The 16,072-nt window shown below is 42.5% G+C and overlaps 1 protein-coding gene across 1 annotated transcript in view; it reads right to left on the reverse strand.

The window, feature by feature from the left end:
- The window catches only part of TRIO (trio Rho guanine nucleotide exchange factor), a 189,357-nt gene that overhangs the window by 100,619 nt on the left and 72,666 nt on the right, over positions 1-16,072 (reverse strand). The window contains exons 21-23 of the mRNA XM_077810790.1: positions 13,618-13,719; positions 6,878-7,020; positions 6,066-6,165 (exon numbers count right to left, since the gene is read on the reverse strand). Of these exons, the coding sequence (XP_077666916.1) occupies positions 6,066-6,165; positions 6,878-7,020; positions 13,618-13,719 (345 nt within the window). The remainder of the gene's footprint in view (positions 1-6,065; positions 6,166-6,877; positions 7,021-13,617; positions 13,720-16,072) is intronic.

A 16,072-nucleotide genomic window follows, 5' to 3' on the forward strand; every position in this document is an offset into this window, starting at 1 on the left:
TGGAAACAATCACTATCCGACACAAATATGAGATGCCTTTTAAAAGGAACCTTATGCGTGTTTTAGTTAGACCATACCATCTCACATTATGTTACATCTTAACACTACATATTTAAGATTTCATGAAAAAAATAACTTTATGTAGAAAGCATAAAAGGTAAGTTTGAATAATGTCTACGTATGCAAATAAGTGCTCTTGTACAGAATGTAACTGGTTTTGGTTTAGTATCCTCAGTACAAAAACAGACTATTTACAGTTTGGAAGGGCAGAAATCATCTTTGTTTTCAACTAGTCTTCTCTAAAGAGAAGACATGGGGAAAGCGGGAAGTTAAAAAAATCTCATCTTTTGAAGATCAGTTGTAGGTAGTTCTGAGCAGCAAAAAAGGAAACTGAACAAGCCCTTTCCCCCTGGCTTTTGCTAACTAATACATTAAGTACTTTCAGATCTCTCCTGTTGCCTCAAACTTTGTTGTCTTTCAAGAACTGCAAACAAATATAAAGATGCTTGTAGATTAAAGCTAGTTTCACACAGAGTGGATTGCACGGAGCAGGCTGCAAAGAGCAACTGCTTGATAAAGAAGGATGACAGAAGTCAAGATTTTTACTGAATGCCTACACATTGTAGCCAATATAACTAACTGTAATCCTAGCACTCTACATTGACTCTCTTCCCACCCCACCCCAACCATCGCTTACCCCTTCCATTTTCCATATGATTGTTTGAAATAGCATTTAGTATCACTGCCAACTCAGTCACCATAAACATGAAAAGATTTGACATACCACTGCACAACATACTCTCATGCCTACACTTAATTTCCTCTGCATTAGGACCAGTTGAAGGAACTTGGGATGTTTTACATCATCTAAACTTCCAAACCTAGTAACTGCTAAAAGATATTTTCAGGGTGCTACCAAAACTCTGTTCTAACCTTCATTTCAGCCATTAACGACTTGTCTACATTGAGAGAGTAATCGATTACTATGCCCTTATTCAACTCAAATGCGCCTCCCACCTGCTGTACAAAAGACAGTTTATTGATAGGGAGATACAAATTGAAGCTACCTTGGTAATTAAGTAGTTAGCCAGCTGAGAGCCCCCTTCTGGCCCTTGAAATGCACTAGTTCCTGCTCTGCAGCTCTTCAGTCAGTCATCCAGGTGTGGCTCACATGTAGAGACCAACTTCTGCTCACCCAAACAATGCCCTCTCTTGCTCTCAACTACAATCATCCCCCTTCCCCTGTCTCTATTCCCCTCATGTATGCTGTCCCCTGCCCTCAGTAATGCCCGCACTCTGGTAGCTGTCCTCAGGAATTCAGTTTTCCTCAGGAGAAGGGCAGCTAGGAGAACAGGGGCGTTACTGATACTGCAGGAAGGGAAGAATGGTCAATGATTGCTGTCTTTTTTTCCTGTATCAACAAGCAGATCATCAGCAGAGGAGCTGCGGAGTGGGAGGCAAACTAGATACTGGGTTGTTGGGAGACATTACTGAAGGGGGCCTGGCAAGGGGAAACAAAACACTCAGCTGGGGGACTGAGGAGTTTGCCAAATACAGGAACCACGAGAGGCCAGCTAGTGCAACACAGCCCTAATGTGGAAGAAACGGCACCAATTCGGGCTGGGTAGTATGGATGTTCTAAATTGTTCCTACAACTATTTTTTGCTATCTTACCAACTGATTTCCCTAGTGTAAGCACGGCCTAAGATTCCAGCATAAGTACTCAGATGGGGGGGGAGGGGAGGGAGTTGAAGTCTTTTATATGATTTTAAGTTATTCTCACTTGCACACACCTTTTCAAAGATCATGTTAGCAAAACAAGGCTACAGGAAAAGGAGAAATTGCTCTAAAATCCCGTGAGCATTCAAGTGCGCGATTATGGAAACTCAAAAAGCGGGCGGCACTGTGCCCAGAGACCTGCCTGGAAAAAGTATAGAAAGACAAGGCTTTCGGACAGAACTCAAGGTCTGGGCAATCAACTGCAGCTCACTCCATATGGGCAAATCTACACTACAAAATTAAGTTGACCTAAGTTATGTTGACATACAGCCACCGCAGTAATTGAATCAGTTTTACACGACCACACTACGCTCATTGTGTTGGAGGTGCGTGTCCTCACCAGGAGCACTTGCACCGATGTACCTGCCAGTGTGGGGCATTGTGGGATGGTTTCTGAAAGGCAACAACAGTCGATGTAAGCAACACAGGGTCCACACTGACACTGTGTCAACCTAACTATGTCGACTTAAGTGCTACACCTCTCGTAGAGGTGGACTTATTAAGTCGGTGTAGTGAGTGAGTTACATCAGTGGTAGCTACATTTTAGTGTCGACACTTACAGAGTTAGGTTGACATAAGCTGCATTAAAATCAGCTTAACTCTGTAGTGTAGGCCAAGCCTATGTTTTCAGGAATTTGCCATGCCCCTCTCTCTCACCCTCTTAATTTGTGACCAGCTCAAGTAGCTACCCTTCCTCAGACCCTCTCCCTAAAACATCTTTCCATGGGGGAAGGGAGGGGAAAATAGAGATGCTCTGGGCCAGCAATTTCAGAATAATACAGACAGTCCACAGAAGAAATGGAGAACAGCCAGGTATGTAAAACAAAATTTTTGGTTTAGATAAGGACTGTTCAATCCCTGTCAAACAAGTTTGGCAAGTCACACACTGTGTAGCTTAATGACCAAGACCCAGCAGAGGCAGGATCAAACAAGCAACATGTTTTCTCTTCAGTGCAGAAGCTTGTTATTACAAACACCAAGGAACGTTTTATAGGCGAATTAAGGCAATACAAGGTCCTAGGCCCACACTTAAATAGAAACCACAGTGCCTCTACCCAGGCTTGGGGTGATAGCAATAAAGGCCACCCACGCCATAAGCTAAGCTTAACAAGAACCTAAAACCATCCCTGTTTCAGCTGGCACAGGTCCATCTCTGCTCCAGACCATCACACTGACAGATCAGAGGGAGAACTCAGCCCCCACATGACTCAACAGAGGACTTGATGGAGTGGTAACAAGGGCCTGGCCTCTCCTTTCTCCAGCCCCACCAGAGTCTCTTGCTGGGGTGGGGCTTCCTCAGGCCATCAGGTTCCAGAGTTAAGCCACTGAGGTTGTTGGTTTTTTTTAACCTCTGAGTTAAGTTATGGCCAAACAATTCCAAGTAAACATATTTGTAAAGGCTAGCTTGGACACTTCCTAATTGTTTGTAGGTTACAAAGATTTCTAGTTTACCCTACGCTGCTGTCTAGCAAAAATGAAACAAATCCTTGCTTTTTGGCGAGCAGTTCATTGGAATCCATCGTGCTTACCACTAGTTTAATTGACACCGTTCATATTTAAACTGTGCGACAGCTTATTTGTTCTACTCAGAACATGTAAAAGAAATGACTTGCATACAAATATAATTGGACAGAATGAGTGGGTTTAGTCACCTGTTGAGCAGCACGGGAGCATTTGCCATGTGGTTTTTGGTGTGATGTGATTTAAGAAGAGCACATAAATAAAATTATGGAAATATATATCGTGGAGTAGTTTCACCACCTGATTATGACTATTTTAAATTAGGTAAAATGTGTTTTACATGTTGATACTTTTAATTAATCTGTTTCTAATTTAATGAAAATAACCATAGTCTAAACGGTCTGTAAATTTTAATTTAGCAATAAGAAGCTTTTTGGCTGAACTTCATTAGAAGTACCTAAAGTCTCAGCTCTCTACCCTCTTTTTTACCATCTCATTGTGTAAGTGATTTAAACATTTAAAAAAAAAAGTATTTAGGCTGAGAAATTATGTGCCAAATTTCAGCCCCAAGTGGACTGTAACTAGCAAGTTACAAACCCATTAAATGAAATATATGTATTACTTATGATTCATATTCCTCAGAGACTTCACTGGCCTCCTGCCTCATGTCCTTTCACTGTGCCTCATATTAAAATTATTTTAAAAAAAACCACTAGACTTTGGATTGCCTGATTGCAGGTCTTTTTCTTTATCCAAAGGTAGTTTTGATTAACATTTATAATCTGCATTTGGCTAATCCATACACTTGAAAATCTGCGCAAATAAAGGCAGCCTCTGCAATTTTTAGCAATGGTTTAATATCAGTGAACTATCTTTTTGTTACGATTTCTTTCTTTCTTTTTTTTTTTAAACCAATTATACCAGACAACATTTTCAGTGCAAATACAAAAAACTCAAAAAAAAATGACAATTGTCAAAGTAAATTGAAGTGCCTTATTTTTGTCATTTTTCTTTGTGTATTCAATACATTATTTAAGCAGGTCATTTGCAGTTGGACTCCTAGTCATCAATATGAATTAATGAGGTTCTACTGTGTTAACCCACCAAACCCAGATGACATGCTGTCTCTGTTTTCCCAGTGTCTGGCTGAGACAGGAACGAATATGAGCAATGGCTGACTTGAAGCACACGCTGGACAATAAAGAGGTGATGCAATCCATTCCCAGCATAACCAAACGCCCTCTTCTGTTATTTATGATGTAGTATTTCCTAGGAAATTGGGTGGCTTATCTGTAGCCCTATTTCACAGCAATACTTCATGTATCATGTGAGAATTATTAAGAGGCTTGGCTGAATGAACTTCCCTCAGGACTTAAACTTAACATGTTGATTGCCTTCCACCCTATAACATCTGTGAAGAAACTTCTTACTAACAACCCACTTAACAGGCATTATAAACTCAAGCATGGGGGGAGATTGCTAAACATTATATCCTATAGCTCCATGAGTTCACTTACACCAATACCTACTAAATCCTAGATTACACTGGTGCAGAAAAGCTTATTAGGTAGAAGTGCATCTAAACACAGTTAGCCATTTCTCTAACCAACATAGAGGAGGAAAGATTATGTTTGAAGACCATACCATGCATTAGTCCTCTTCCTCGGTACATATCAATAGATGAACGTGAGTATATACAGTACAATTTTGTAAATGATGTATAGGTAGACACACTAGATCCAGCTTTTGCTCAAATCAGAATGTGGATTTTGTCCAAATGGAAGAGGAAAATACCACAGGCAAAAGCTGTTGAGACATTTCCCCCTCCCTCTTTTTCCCTGACAATACATAGCAGGCTTCTGGCTAACAGTGTTAGAGCTCAGGTAGACACCAAGATCTATGAACTGTACAACCAATGACTACCAATTGCTGGCACGATTGCAGCTAGTCAAAAAGTAGATTTTCCCCCCAGCAGATTCAATAAATATCAGCCCTAAGTATTTTTGAGGGAGCTGAACTTACCCTCTTGCCTGCTTCCTTCTCTTCCTCATTTAGCAAAAAGTCTCAATTGCCAGTAGACTTGAACTGTTACATCAGTACAGAAATCATGTCGTGTGTGTGTGAGTGTAGGGACTCTAGGAGAAAATAATTCTTTAAACACTCTGTTTAGAACCCTCTCACCTAGCTGTCTTAGGATGTCACTGATGATTTGAACACTTCTGCCTGGCTCAAATACACTTCACCCTATTTAATGACATTTAGACTGTTGGAAACCCCTTCACGTTTTATAAGATATGTTACTGTGCTGATCTGAGCTGTTGGTAGACAGTGCCCTTTCAAAGTTGACATTCCTATTTGACACAATAGCCAGTATTGCCTAGCTGTCACAAACGGCACAAGGTATATTTTCAGAAAGATTCAGAGAGAGAGATTAGGGACAACTTTGAAGGTTAATTGGATTTTACACATACACAAAATAAAGGTCCCCTCTTTATCTTCACCATCATGCATCCTTGGGTCAAAGTTATAAATGACTCTGGGGTGGAGAAAAGGAATAGTATAAGTTTGGAAAAATGAAAGCCTTGCCTCAAGACTATGGTGTTAAGCCATGATACCTCATTGACAAGGGACTAAAATGCATATTCTTTATTGCATGTAGCCAATCTGGAGGAAGGAAGGCTGTCAGAAGTATGCTTCAGGGGAAACTAGGCACAGTTGGTGATACCTCAGTCTAAACTGTATGCCATTTGCTAAAAAATAATAAAATAAAATAAAATAAAATAATAATAATAATAAAAAATGGAATATCACTTAATGTCTCTTACCTTATCACTGTCTAGTGTGTTCTGGGAAGTTCGTGATGCAATTGAAATAGTATCAGGCTGGCTGCTGCCATCTCCCTGACTGTCCAGGTCCTCTCCATCTCTGCAAATATACAATCCAATTGTCAGAATTTGGTTAGCACATCTGTTTCAGAGGCTGCCAGTTCTTATTTGCAACCCTAATGGCAGGCATCTAGATATCACAGCAGTGGGTGCCTAAGACAGAGCAGCTGATGACCAGCCTTGCACCCCAACATTTGCTTAATTACTTTATTTTATACTGTAATATATAATGAACTGAGTTAACTTTCTTTGTCCAACTTAAGCTGTAAAAAAATATAGCAGCAGCCAACCACAAGGAAGCTTGGTAAGAGAACCCCCCAGGTAGCCATTTCACCAAAACTGCAGAGTGTGAAGTCTGGTTTAAACAAACAAGCAACTTGAGTAAAAAACATGTACTGTAAAAGTTTAATGAGTACATCTGGTCTATGCCCACCTCCTAGGTTGCTGAACATAACACTGACTTCAAACAACACATCCTTTTAGAACAGCACCACAAAAAAATGCAAGGGAGCATTTAGAGCAGAGATTTGAACATGTACCTCACTGTGGTCAACTGGAGCTTAATTTACAAGGACCACACTTGAAGATAACGCTAGCCAACAACGACTCCTATCTTGGCTTAAGTCACGGAATGCACTGAGAACACTGTGTTCCTTACAGAAAATTCCATCATTGCAGTTCAAATATGGCCTTCATGATGGGGCACTTTAAAAATGATCCCCATCTTCTTAATAAGTTATTCAAATTCTAACCTCCTTCCTTTCTGCTTAGTTGTTGGAGCTGTTTTGGGGATGTGGATTGGCTCTTTCAATGCTCCTTTCAGATGAATGGTTCTTTCTTGTATCACTTCCCGAATGTGCTTGATCCAGTCTTGTTTGTTCTCTATACTGGAAGCCTTTAATATGCAAACAAACAAATGGACCATTATGGTTAAGAAGGCCTGTGTCCACTAGTAAACCACACATATACACATGGGAAAAGGCATAAGTATGGTTCCACATATTTATTTTCAAAAATGTATTTAATAGAAAATTCCAGCTAGCTGTTCCCATTTTCAAATTGCACTATTTTCGGTTCCTGACTTTACCAATACTGTTTTATCAAAATATAAATAATTTCAGCTTTGCATACTATATGTTTGCATAATAAAGCACCCTGGAACCCTCATCGAGGTTATGGCCCTATTGTGTTATAGCTGCTACATGAATACATTGCAAGACGTGTGCGGTAATAGCACCTTACAAATTAGTAACAGAGTAATAAATTCTAAGTGAAGTCTAACTGCATTTAAAGAGATGCTGCCATTTCATAGAAAATCAACTATTTTATTGAGGTATTTAAGCTTCTGTGTTATGTTTTCTCTACTACTTTTCCCATTTCTTGATATTTGCATGAAAACAGGATCATTGTTTAAGGGCCAGATTCTCAAGAACTGCCTCTAATTGAGCACCTGCACTCTTGTGGTACAACAAATAGTATTTGGTATCCAGCCACTTGATTTGTGGGTACAAATGCTATTTATGGCCAGAAAGAAAGTCACTTAACATCTCAATTGAGCTGTTTGCAAGTGCAATTAATTTCAGACACAAACTTATAGACAAGGTCAAGGTCTTACTAAAATTTGGTTTCAAGCATTAGCCTGCAGCTCCTGCTTCCTCTCCCATCAAAATCGTAAACTTCTAATACATCATAATTGTTTATTTAATTATACAAATTACGTAAAGTTTCACAATGGGACTTCATTGGGGAAAAAGCTGCAGGAACAGCTAAATTGCAAGGACAAATGTTTAATTTTTTGTTTAAAAAAAAAAAACCCCAAAAAACAGCAACCCAAAACACCTCTCCCGCTTCAAAAATAGAAGATAGGGAGATTTGTTTCCTTACAGTTTTCCATGAAGTGTAGCTCCTTTTGCAGCTACAATATCAGAATTGCTCCAAAGCTCCAGCTTCGACAATTCAGAGTGACAGAGGCATCTTTGTACAGAACAAGAAAAAAAATTGGCAGGAGCTAGTAACAAATGTGTCTGAAAAATAAAATGGCAAGGATGTCTTAAAGTATCAGACACAGTCCAACCAGATTATAAAAATATTTTCCAAAGAAAACCATAAAAAAAACTTAAGATGTTGCACGTAGCTGAGCCTTTAAAATCTTTATCTAAAGGGGAAAAAAAAAGCAACAGGAAATAACTTAAGTGTTTGAAATATAAACGCAGGAGACCAGTCTCTCAGTGGGTAGCTACTAGTTATGCCAAAAAAGGTTCGGAAGAGAGGTGGTGGACTGAAGTGTTGAGTTGTCTGCTGTAATATCAATTTAGTGTCAAGGACTTTTATGGTGCTAGACTTTCACATACATTTAATTAATTAATTTCCACATGGCAGTTGTAAAAAAATGCAAACCCTTTTTGCTGTCATTCTGGACCAGTCTGATTTCTCACCCTCCAAACACAGTAAGAGTGAGATTTTTTGTGTGGTTTCCAGGCCAATGCCTTATGACTAAAATTAAGTGCCTGTTCTAGAACATTTCATACTTGGATTTAATAATCAAGGGTTTTAATCCTCTTCACCCAGTAAAGGGATAGATTAAGAACACAGCAGTTCCTGTGATAGCCACCATATGCTGTTACCATACAAATAATCCCTCAGATATTCCACTATAGGGTAACTGTCCTGTTGACTTAAAATAAATGTAAGCAGCAAATGTGGTAATTTTTTTCTTTTTAATTGGCAACCGCTGGATCCACCAACATTTTATCTCAATCAGAAGACATGAGAACTCCTACCAGTCACTCTCTTCCCATCCAGCCTGCTCTGCCTGGGGCAGACTCCCCTTACTCTGAGGCACTCTTGCCTTCCTCCTTAGTAAGACAGCTCATGGCAATTCTTAACTGGTTACAGTAACTCCTCGCTTAACGTTGTAGTTATGTTCCTGAAAAATGCTACTTTAAGTGAAATAATGTTAAGTGAAGAGAGAGAGAGAGAGAGAAATTTTTTTTGCCAGACAAAAGACGTTATATACACATACACAGTATAAGTTTTAAACAAACAGTTTAATACCATACACAGCAATGATAATTGTGAAGCGTGGTTGAGGTGGTGGAGTCAGGGGGAGGGATATGTATTAGTAGGAGCATTGCCAGAAGATCGAGGGAAGTGATTATTCCCCTCTATTCGGCACTGGTGAGACCACACCTGGAGTACTGCGTTCACTTTTGGTACCCCCACTACAGCAGAGATGCGGACAAATTTGAGACAGCCCAGCTGTCATAAATATAAAGGGAAGGGTAAACCCCTTTAAAATCCCTCCTGGCCAGAGGAAAAAATCCTCTCACCTGTAAAGGGTTAAGAAGCTAAAGGTAACCTCGCTGGCACCTGACCAAAATGACCAATGAGGAGACAAGATACTTTCAAAAGCTGGGAGGAGGGAGAGAAACAAAGGGTCTGGGTCTGTCTGTATGCTGCTTTTGCCGGGGATAGAACAGGAATTGAGTCTTAGAACTTTAGTAAGTAATCTAGCTAGGTATGTGTTAGATTATGATTTCTTTAAATGGCTGAGAAAAGAACTGTGCTGAATAGAATGACTACTCCTGTCTGTGTGTCTTTTTTGTAACTTAAGGTTTTGCCTAGAGGGATTCTCTATGTTTTTAATCTAATTACCCTGTAAGGTATCTTCCATCCTGATTTTACAGAGGTGATTCCTTTACTTCTATTTACTTCTATTTCTATTAAAAGTCTTCTTGTAAGAAAACTGAATGCTTTTTCATTGTTCTCAGATCCAAGGGTTTGGGTCTGTGGTCACCTATGCAAATTGGTGAGGATTTTTACCAAACCTTCCCCAGGAAGTGGGGTGCAAGGGTTGGGAGGATTTTGGGGGGAAAGACGTGTCCAAACTACATTTCCCAGTAAACCCAGTTCGAGTTTGGTGGTGGCAGTGGAGATCCAGAGACAAGGGATAAAATTAATTTCTACCTTGGGGAAGTTTTAACATAAGCTGGTGAAAGTAAGCTTAGGAGGTTTTCATGCAGGTCCCCACATCTGTACCCTAGAGTTCAGAGTGAGGGAGGAACCTTGACACCAGCGGAGGGCAACGAAACTGATAAGGGGGTTGGGGCACACGACTTATGAGGAGAGGCTGAGGGAACTGGGGTTACTTAGTCTGCAGAAGAGAAGAATAAGGAGAGATTTGATAGCGGCCTTAAACTACCTGAATGGGGGGTTCCAAAGAGGATGGAGCTAGGCTGTTCTCAATGGTGGCAGATGACAGAACAAGGAGCAGTGGGGGAGGTCTTTGAATATTGGGAAACACTATTTCAGTAGGAGGGTGGTGAAGCACTGGAATGGGTTACCAAGGGAGGTGGTGAAATCTCCATCCTTAGAGGTTTTTAAGGCCCGGCTTGACAAAGTCCTGGCTGGGATGATTTAATTGTGGTTGGTTCTGCTTTGAGCAGAGGGTTGGACTAGATGACCTCCTGAGGTCTCTTCCAATCCTAATAGTCTATGATTCTATGATATTTTCCAGGGGATGCCTTGCTGCTAAATGATGAACTAGCACTTGGCTGAGCCCTCAAGGGTTAACACATTGCTGTTACTGTAGCCTCACACTTTACAAGGCAGCACGAATGGAGGGAGGGGACACAATAGATGCATGGCAGTGGCTGCAAACATTCCCTGTGGAAACTGAATGTGATGATGAACCCACGCTATCTGACTGGAGTGCACCACTAGGGTGCTGGGGGGGGGGGAAACGGGACACGACGACGACACACAGAGACATGTGAATTGCCTCTTTAAGTACTCTGACCCCACTCTAAGTACACTGCCTTTTTACATAGATCAGCAAGCTGAGACAGCAGCCGCTGGCAGCAAGCTCCCTCTGTCCTGAGCCCTGTCTTGTCCCTCCCCCGCTCTGTGAAGATGGCGTATGGGGGGGGGGGGCGGACAGACAGGAGCAGGGGAGGAAAACACCCTGACATTAGCAGCCCTCTTCCCCCCCACGCCCCCGCAGAGCAAGCAGGAGGCTCGTGGAGCAGCTCCAAGGCAGAGGACAGGAGCAGCACATGGCAGTGGGGGGACGGACAGCTGAACTGCCAGGCAATTGATAGCCTGCTGGGCTGGGGAAAGCTGATAGGGGGGCTGCTGGTCTCCCCTGGTTCCAAGCCCCCACCAGCTGGCTCCAATGGGCTGCTCTTCCTGCAAGCAGTGGACAAAACAGGCAGCTGCCAAACATTATAAGGGAGCATTGCACAACTCTAAATGAGAATGTTCTCTAATAGATCAGCGACGTAACAACATTAAATGGGACAACGTTAAGTGAGGAGTTACTGTATTACTTTTTACTGTGCTGCTATCTGTTACTTTGTCCCACTCCTACATTTGAGATTTCTCAGGGCCGAAGTACCCAATATTCTGATCTTTAGCTATTCCCACCCCCACCCTCCAAAAGAGTATTATTCCTACCCACGTGAATATTTCTATTTTGTGTAATGTGAAAAATGTCCCTCCAGTCAACGTAGTCTGATCTCAGGCCCCAGCTCAGCCAGAGTTGGTGGTGGTGCCTTGTTCCACTTGGTGTCTACTACCAAGTGCCGGAACTCTGTTGCATCCTTGCCACAACCCCTGAAGTGCAGCTTCGGCCACATACTCATGACTTGGATCATCAAAGACCTCTGCCATAGCACGAACAAAGTCTTCAAACAGTCCTAGAAATGCGCTTGATTCTTCCAGGAGTGGAGATGCCCGAGCCAGTGCCTCCCCAGTAAGGAGGCTGATATCAGTCCCACTTGGGCTTGATCACTGGGGTACAACTGTGGATGTAGTAGAAACTGGAGCCATGAAATTTATTGCCATCACCATTGAACTTGTCAGGGGAGGGGAAGCTTGGGCTTGCAGGGAGCAGGGATCACTGCTGATGGCAGCATGGCTTGAGCTTGCAGAACCACATTTTGCACTTGCAGGGAGGCAATCTGGGCCTGCAAGGTCTGTAGGGCTCCCAGGTATCGCTGTCAGAGATACTGGCTTTTGTAGAATCCACGTTCACTGTATCAGCTCTAGTTCTCTTATTGTTGGTGTTGGGGATGCTCAAATCATCACGTGACTGGGACAGTGGTAGTCACGCCCAGTGGTCATAGCAGAAGATGGATGCCAGGAATTGGAGCCCAGAGTCAGAACCAGAGTCAAAGGCCAGCTCTGACCCATGGCTCTGGCATGTGGAGTCCAAAATGAGGAATCAGAGCTGTGGGTTAGACCAGGTTACCTGGAGTGAGGCAAGGCAAAGGCAAGGCTCGGGCCAAGGCAGGAGCAGGGCTGGGAACAAACAGGGAAAGCCTATCACAGCTATGGACAAATGCTTTGAGCAGCCGCTAAACAGCTGCTGCTGGGCTTAAGAGCCGGTCTGCTGATTTTTCCCACCAATCAGATTGTGTAGCCAATCAGGCAGCTTACTACAGGCCAGCTGTGTTCATTAGGTTGCCTAGAGATCGGCCCTGCTGCAGGCCCTGCTTTCTGATGCTCCCTATATTCACAATTTACAGGCTGTTCTTTCAGTTTAGAACTCACAGCCCGGTTCTCAAAAGGCTTGTCACGGCACCTCTGTCTCTGGTTTAACCCAAGAACAGTCTTCAGCACTATCACAATGCCCCCTGGTCATGTTTATAAGACTTCTGCCCTGTGGGAATACACGTCTCATGGAACCTGAGCATTATAGCTGCTGCAGTCCTCTTCGCTGTCCCCCCTCTGAAATGCTGCTCAGTTCTCTTGTAGTGCTGGCACCTCTCAGAGATGCAGGATAAATAACAGAGGCTGCTTTCCCCAGTGTTCACCCATTCACACACTGCACTCTACTAGGCTTTAGGCGGATCAGCCTCAAGTATAGTTTAACACTTCTTTTGTGGCATTTCACATCTATCCTTTACTAGTAAGCCACAGTAGGAGTCATGTCTTCCACATTGCTCATTGTGCACAGGATTAGCCTTGTTAGAATAAAATTATCCAAAACTGGGAATTGCTACATTAGATTTGATTAGTTATCTATCTAGTAGAGCACACCATTCATCAGCAATTCGTAACAGATACAGAGCACAATAAACCCTGTAACTGACAGTTATGGAATAGCCTGTCCATGGGTTTATTTCTTCCTGACTCCATCAGTTAGCGGCTGGCTTAAATTCTCAAGCAAGAGGATTTAAATCCCAACAGAAAAGCAAAGTAAACAAATTAAACAGCTTTACACTCCTCTCAAATTTACAGGAGAGAACAAGATTGCTTATTCCTAGGTGGGCTGCACAGACTCTCCCAGTATCTAAAGGACCACTAAGATTTAATATACACCACCCCTAATTAAGGTTAAGGTAAGTTTACCTGGCTCAAGGGGGTGTCCATCCATAGGCAATCAAATTCACAGAGGTTATTTTTTTGTTTATTTTAAACAGTAATGTATAAAGATCTGCAGTCAAACAATTGATATAGGAAGCATAAATATGCCTCCTTGAAAAATTACCTTAAGCACAATTTTGTTGTCAGAAGTTGGTGTCCTTCCTACCCACAGTGCAAATTTGCATGGATCTCCTTCTACGTGCTCCGTGACACCCAACTCTGAAGTCTGGAAGTGAGAAAAATTGGTTAGGACTTTATGATAATTTTTGCACAGTATCCACAGAAAGACAACTATTCCACTAAGCTGAACATATACTCCTAAGTCACTCCTGAGCATTCAAAAGTTCCTCTTCACATTGACATTGTTGAGAACCCCATCTGTTGGCTTTTTTGCTTAGAAATAAAAATTTTCAGCAAACTACTTCCAACATTGGTATACAAATTAATAAAAATGTGGTTACACCACCAAACAACATGTCAGAAATTCTATGTTCTGATTTTTCACCCAAATCCTCATTACTCTATTCTAAGTGTCAGTTTCTCAGGCTAGAAGTCAAGCAGCTGCTGTCCTCACTTATTTCAGTTAGAGATCAAGGCAATTATTACAGCAAGTAAGGGACAGTATTCTTGCCTGGAAATCATGGGTTAACAAAAGAAGATTTTTATTTATGTTTAAAATTCTAATCTCCTTTCTACCTAAGAAATCACTTCTAATGTGTTTCCTTTCCTCTGCAATAATGGAAATGATTCAGAAATTGCATGGCCTTGGAGGTGAACTTTCCGAGATGTGTATTCCAAGTAGGTGTGTGCGCGCACTGGAGGTGGAGACTTTTGCCTAGCAGTTTCTGTAGAGAGGTGGCATTCATGCCTTATGGCTGTGGCCCCTCCCCAGATACATGAGGCAATGCCGCCCCAACCCCTCAGTTCCTGTGCACTGAACATCCAGGGAAGACTTCAATTCAGAGGGGACCCAGCGTGGGCCGTGGAATATATGTCTGCATCCCATCTTGAAGAACCACAGTTACAGTAAGTAAACATTTCTTTTTCTTTGAGTAGATGCAGAGGTGTATTCCAAGTAGGTGACTAGCAAGCAGTACCCCCATCTGGAGGCAGGGCTTGGCGTCTACCTTGAATAAGGACTGCAGGACTGAACTTCTGACATTAGTGTCTGCTCTGGAAGATGCAACGATTGCGTAATGGTCTGTAAATGTATATATGGACGACCATGTGGCCACCCTGCAAATGTCCAATATGGAAATGTCATTAAGGAATGCCACTGATGTTGCCTTCACTGTTGTTGAATGTGCCTGTATCTGCGGGGGAGAGGGGAGGGACGTAGCAGAAGCTCTCTCTTGATCTTGATACAAGATGTTATCCTTCTAGAGATGGTCTGTACAGAGATTGCTTGTGCCTTCATGCGGTCCGCACAGGATATGAACAGGCAAGGCGAAGCACAAAACTATTCAGTCCTGTTCAGATAAAAGGCTAGATAGCATCTAACACATGGAGGCATTATTTCTCTGGGGAGAAATGAGGTTTAGGGAAAAATACAGGTAAATACGCCACCTGATTCAAATGAAACTCAGAGATCACTTTGAATCCAAGTTTGGTTGTGGCCAGAGTGTAACTTTGTCCCTGGGGAACTGCGTGTCAGGAGACCAAGTCATCAGGGCCTGCAACTCTCATGCTCTCCTGGCTGAGTTAAAGGCTTTCAAGAATGCAATTTTCTGTAGCCTGATCTGACAGTGGCTAGGACCCAACTGTTGAATGTTATCAAGACCCAGGCATTGTAAAAGTGGGCCAGCCTGCCTGAAAAAGAAGGGGGAGGATGATGAGGGAGGAAGAAAAACAACTGGAAGAGTACTCTAGAACTAGCGAGTGAAAATGGGTGCTTAGCAGGCACTGAAGGCTGGTGTGCAGAGCGGTCAGGTCCCAAACTCTAGTGCTTCCTCTTATGAGACCTCTCTCTCTTCCTGGGATAGTTTCACGTCTTGGGGTTGGGAGGGAAGGGCTGCACAAAGTGGTGCTGCTGCGCCGCATAATGGCATCTCTGGATGGGTGGCATATATACTTCCAAAGACCTTAAGGTAGTCCTTGAAAGAATGCAAGATTTCATCTGTCGTGTCCAAAAACAAGATTCAGCCATTAAATGGCAAGTCCTCCATGGCTTGCTGGACATCCAGTGTGATCCCCGTGTTCCGGAGTCAAAAAGCCCTCTACATAGTAATTGCCAAGGCCCTGGCCCTGGTCAAAGTGTTTGCCACATCAAGTGCTGATTGTAAAGACATTTCAGCCACCAAGCAACCCTCAGTGAGAAATGCCCAAAATTCATCTTGGGAAGCCTCGGCAACTGCTCTTCAAATTTGTCCACAGCCGACCAACTGAAGTCATATTTGGCAGCAGGGCTTTCTGGTTCATGATCCTCATCTATTCTGATGATGAATATCTTCCTGCCTAGAAGGTCCAGGCACTTTGAGTGCCTGTCCCAGGGGGAGAACTTCAACCTGCCCTTCCAAACTCTGTCGTTCAATACTGTGACCATCAGGGAGCTCTGGGACAGGTGTGAATAAAACCCCTTA

Source organism: Eretmochelys imbricata, chromosome 2, assembly GCF_965152235.1.
Source record: "Eretmochelys imbricata isolate rEreImb1 chromosome 2, rEreImb1.hap1, whole genome shotgun sequence".
Lineage (NCBI taxonomy): Eukaryota > Metazoa > Chordata > Testudines > Cheloniidae > Eretmochelys > Eretmochelys imbricata.